At 33.4% G+C, this 5731-nt stretch overlaps 1 protein-coding gene across 4 annotated transcripts in view; it reads left to right on the top strand.

Moving 5' to 3' along the window:
• The window catches only part of MIPOL1 (mirror-image polydactyly 1), a 328064-nt gene that overhangs the window by 267724 nt on the left and 54609 nt on the right, over positions 1-5731 (top strand). For all 4 annotated transcript variants that reach the window (XM_005864977.2, XM_014538619.1, XM_014538613.1 and 1 more), the window contains one exon: positions 1778-2008. In XM_005864977.2, the coding sequence (XP_005865039.1) occupies positions 1778-2008 (231 nt within the window). The remainder of the gene's footprint in view (positions 1-1777; positions 2009-5731) is intronic.

Raw genomic sequence — 5731 nt, forward strand, 5'->3', positions numbered from 1 at the left:
TAAATCTCTGGTAGAAAAAAAAAAAAAAAAAAAAAAGACAGACAAAAAGTTCAGAAACAGGCAATACTAATCTTAATAGAGGTTGGACTGGTGATTACATTGGGGGAGGGTAATCTGCTGGGAGGGAACACTGGGAGCCAACCTTCTTGTGTTTTGTTCTGTGTTTTGTTCTTTACATTTTGTCAAGCTGAATACTTTAAATTTGTACACTTTATGTAATTTAAAATATAATTAACAATTAAAATATAAGTGATAATGTTTTAAATGTTTAAAAACGTAAAAACAGACTTGTCTTTTTAAAGATTTTTGTTTTGTTTGTTTTTAGTTTCTTTCTATCTTGGGTCTTTCAAATAGACAAAGACGGTCGGCTGACGGAAATTGAAGCTGGAATAGGAAGGATGCAGAAAGTGTGAAAGGGCATAGAACAGGAAAATGGACAGGAGACTGGTGTCTTTAGACATGTGGGATGATAGAACTGAGAAGAAGTGAAATAAGGTGAAATCTATAAAGATCGTTCTTTACACTTACCATTCTTATTTTATATGTAGTAATCAGTTGCCCACAGTTTAGCAGCAGTCCTTCCTCTTAAGAACTAATTTGAATCCTGAAATGATTTCTTTTAGATGCTAACTGTCCCTGTTTCAAGTCCTCTGACACCTTCTCCAAAGTGAGCACGCTGGAAAGGCTTATAGGTTACTTAAAGGAAAGGAAGAAGTTTATAATTACTTTAGTTTGAACAGTTGTCAACAAAGTATCATAAGAGGTATTCTGCCAGTGCCAAAAGTTCCCTGACTAGCTTTTTGCAGCTGCAAGAATTATATTACTTTCTTTCACATTATCAATCTGTAATATATAGTTAGGTTGTTTTACTTTAAGTCTCCCATTGACATTTCTTTTATATGCATATAATGAAATGATTTTATTTCATAAAAAAGAACATCTCCTGTGTGGATTTTAAATTTTCCTTATTAAATATTTATATTTTCAAAATGTCCTTATTTAATTGAGTGAGGTGCTTGGTGCCATTTCAAAATAACCTCAGGTGGTAGGTGTAATGACATATCAAAAATTTGACCTTTAGCATTTTAGGATTCTATTTTTGTCTGCATTTTCTTCTGCATTCAGTCTTAATTTATATGCTATTTCTCTGTAACTTAATGAATGGATATAGTTGACATAAGATTCATTAACGAAAAGAAAATGTATCAGAATACATATTATTTCTGTGCAGTCTGACTAATGATTTTAACTTCATTCATATCTCAACTAGGACAAGTAGAAAATTCTTTGTATGAGGCTGATTGGTATTTGTATAAACCTCATTCATTCTCAGTAGGTGCTCAGCCCAATAGACCCTGGATCTACTAAACTGATGGTGCCCACTCTCTCACTTCTCACTTATTTGCAGTCAGATTATTATACTATTTTATTAACCTAGAGATTCTTTATTTTTTAATTTTCTGCTTTTCCTTTTAAAGAAAATTGAATGTAATATTTACAGGGATACAATTCAGTTAACATCTTGCAGCATCTTTTTGTATGCCATGGTAGCATAGATAATTATTTGTCTGGGTAGCTTTCAGCCTAGATGCAGAGAAATGGAATAATTATCATGTATAATATTCTAATATAAAAATTATTTTCATTTACTCATCTAAGTATGTCTTTATTGATTTTTAGAAATGTATATTTCTAACTAGGGATTTTTGTTAGATGGCTTATTGGTCAGTCAGCCTACATATTTATGTTTAAATTGTCTATTTTTGTATTTTCTCAGTTTACACAAATCTTTATCCCAAGAAGAAAATCTGAAGGATCAGTTTAACCATACCCTTACTACCTATGAAGAAGCTTTAAAGAATAGAGAGAACATTGTTTCCATCACTCAGCAACAAAATGAAGAACTGGCTGCCCAACTGCAGCACGCCCTGGCAGACCGCGTGAACCTGGAATCAGAGCTGCGGCTCGCCGTGGAGGCCTCCCAGGCGGCCAATGACAAGGTTCAGAAGTGAGTAAAATGATCTTGCACTATTTCGAAAGCATGAAACAAAACAAAAACACTCTTTTTTAGCCACTAAATAATATATTATTTATTACGCAGGCTATTAATACTTTAAGACAAAAGTTTATTGAGCCAAATAAACTCTTTTTGACTGTCTGTCATATCCACGTTTGGGATCAAAAACCATTTACTTGGGAATGTTGGTTACTGTTTAGGGCAAACCATTTTTATTTGATATCTGATCTTCATCAGTTCATGGAGGCCATACTATTAAAATCATTTCATAGATAATAAAGTTATTAGCAAGGGGAAGAGGCAGTCAAATTTCCAACTTGACTCATTTAGCTTCAAGATAATCCTGCTTGAATCCAGATCATCTGTGACCTAGTAATCTGAGACCTCTAGTCACACAGAATAAGGTACAGTGTAATTAATTTTCAGTATTGTTCTTCTGAAGTATTCAGTACAGCTTTTCACAGTGCATAATTGTATTTGTTTATTTTCAATGATCTTTGCATTTTTTATTAAAATTTAAATAAAGCTGCATAATAAGTCAGTCCTTATTATAGTCCACAAAATGTTAATAAATAATTTACCAGACAAGGAAGTCACTTGTCAACCTATGGGACTTGAACATTGTAGCAGAGTTTCCCAAGGTAGCTTTAATGTAATGGAAATGTCATTTTAACTGAGCCCTTCTTTATGGATTGTTAACAGCATTACATCATTCACATACCTAATCACCTTCAATTTCTAATACATACATTTTTCCTTAACTTTATTTTTTAGTTTCACAGTATGAAGAATTAATGCTAATTTCAAAGTTTCTTATTTCTCACCACTTTTTATTTGAAAATAAGTCATCTCAACCATTTCCCCAACACTCCTGAAATTATGTTTTAAGTACTAGCCCAAGGTCAGGTAAATCTGTAGTCAAGACCATTTTAAAACAAATTAGGAATTATGCATATTAATCTGTGCTATCAGTGTGCCTTAAACTTGTGATTTATAGTATTCTATTTTTTATAGATTTAAAGATTAGATTTATATTCAGTCAGAAACTGTACCAGTTATTCACAATGTACAATACCATTCTAAGAATACCAAGATAAATAGGTAGATCTTACTTCATTGTAAAATATAAATCAGTAGCTTTTGACAGGACCTGATTTAGCTCTCTTTGTTTAAAGTCTACAAATAATTACAAATTTTAAGTGTAATTATTTTTACATTTTTATGTAATTCTTTATATGTAATCTTTTAATTTCTATAGATAGCTAATATTCCCTACAAGTGTTTCCCAGGAAACAATTAGATTTCTAAAAAAAAAAAAAAAATCTTTGGAAATGTTATCATACCAACCTTTTATTTCTTAGATCTCATCAACTATTGTAATTTTTTAAAGAAATAACTTTGTACAACAAGAAGTAGAAATAACATCATCTCAGATAATGCTTTAAATTTAATAAATTTAATAAATTTAATCTTTTGACAATAGTTTGCCCTTATTCCTCACATTTAACCTCAATAGATTAAAACTTTTTAGTGGAATGGTGTCAATTCATTAAAGGAGTTTAAGTGCAATAATTATGTCATTTGTAAGAATTAAATGTTAAATTCTAATTTAAATGTTTAATCTTTTATTCCGATTTCCAGCAATAAGACCTAGATGAAATTTTGTCAGGTTTTCCTTTTCGTATTCAATCCATTATATTTCACTTTTAATTTCCCTCAATTGGGCAGTGTATCTTCCCTGCACTTAATGTGCACATCAGTCTATTTTATTGGATTTAAGAGGATAACCTTCCAGGAAACCAATTTATATGAGTTTGTTAGATGGTATTAGTATTCTCTATCCAATCTTAAATTTATATTATTAGAAATTATTTATGAAGGTCCTTTGTAAACATGCCAGTATTCCAGGCAATAATTACAATGTAAGCTAAGATGTTCATGTTTCCACCTTCTCCCATCAAAACCAAATTTCTTGAATAACTAATCTATATTCACTACCTTGAATTTTTTAATTCCCATTTACTCCTCTGCTACTCAATGCACGATGGCTAGTTCCTCTACTGGAATTGTTGTTCTTAAGATTACCAGTAATTTCCTAACTGTTAAATGCAATGGGCCACTTCTAATTATATTTTTACTATAAAACTAATATATGATCATGGTAAAAAATAAGAAAAGATGGTCATATATCTTCAGCAATATCACATAGTGGTTTAAAAGCTCAGGTTCCGATTCAGAATGCATAGGTATGTGAACTTTTACATTTTATTTTAAAACACTATTCTGATGTGCACATTAATAGTCCTACCTCATAATAAATGGTGATAAGTGGAGATTTGACTTTGGGTGGTGGACACACAATACAGCATACAGATGATGTGTGTAAAATTTGCATCTGAACCCTGTAAAATTTTGTTAACTAGTGTCACCACAATAAATTCAATAAAAAAGGAAATATAATAATAATTATGAAATGAGAAAAAAATTGATAAGATCATTCTTGTAATGCTTTTAGAACAACGCTTGTTACATAGACCCTCCTTCTCTTACCATCTTACTCCACAATGCACTCTCTCCTTCTGCAGAAGGGTTCTGCCTTCTCAAGACTGAATGCCTTTGTATATGTGGGTCCCTCTGCTTGGAGCCTTTTGCTCTTTTCCCCCGTGAGAAACTTACTCATCCTATGAGATTCAGTGCAACATAGAGGATAGTGACAGGCTTTGCAGTCTAGTCAGACAGACCTGCGTTTGAATCCCTGCTTTTCTACTTATTTCCTGGGAGATTGGAGGCAATAACCCTAGAAGCAAAAGTTCCTCAGTTAAAAGATTCAGACAGTAATACTGGCCTCACAGGCAGGATTAATGTGAGGAATAAACTGGATAGCATGTAAAATGCCCAGTTCAGTACCTGTTATTTTATTATAAACATTCTATAAGTTATATTATTAGTATCATCATATTCATCAAACTAGCAAGACTAGTTCAGTTTCCTCTTCTCTACAAAGTCACTCTCTTCTTTGTGCTTTCCTAGTATTTTTGTTGAAAATTACTCCCTAGAAAATCAAGCTCCCTCCTGTCTTTCCTGCCTCAGGTAATGGTTTTCAGTAATTTCAACGCTGTCCTTGTTCCCTCACTCTTTCTTACCATTTGCATTCACTTTGCCATCAATCTCTGTTTTGTCTTTTGTATTTTTTTCCAAGCTCTGTTTTATCTACTGCTTAAGCATCTCCTGATTCCTTTCACCCCATCCTCACACATTAATTGCATTAATTTAGGCCCTCATCATCACTCATCCAGACTATCATAAAACTAGTTTACCTGCCAGTAGTTCTCTCAAGTTTATCTTCCTCACTGCCACCAGAGTTGATTTTCTAAAACATAAACCAGGTTAAATTACTTTCTTATTTAAAACTAGAGGCCTGATGCATGAAATTCATGCAATAGTAGGCCTTCCTTGACCTGGCTGCCGGCACCGGCTTCCCTCCGGCACCTGGGACCCGGGCTTCCCTCACAGCCCCAGCTTTGTCCAGAAGATCATCCGGAAGGATGTCCAGTCTAATCAGCATATTACACTTTTATTATTATAGACTAGAGGCCCGGTGCACAAAATTCGTGCCCAAGGGGGTGTCCCTCAGCCCAGCCTGCACCCTCTCCAATCTGGGACCCCTTGAGGGATGTCCAACTCCCCTTTTAGGCCCAATTCCAGTGAGATCAG

Source organism: Myotis brandtii, unplaced genomic scaffold (genome assembly GCF_000412655.1).
Source record: "Myotis brandtii unplaced genomic scaffold, ASM41265v1 scaffold194, whole genome shotgun sequence".
NCBI classification, from domain to species: domain Eukaryota; kingdom Metazoa; phylum Chordata; class Mammalia; order Chiroptera; family Vespertilionidae; genus Myotis; species Myotis brandtii.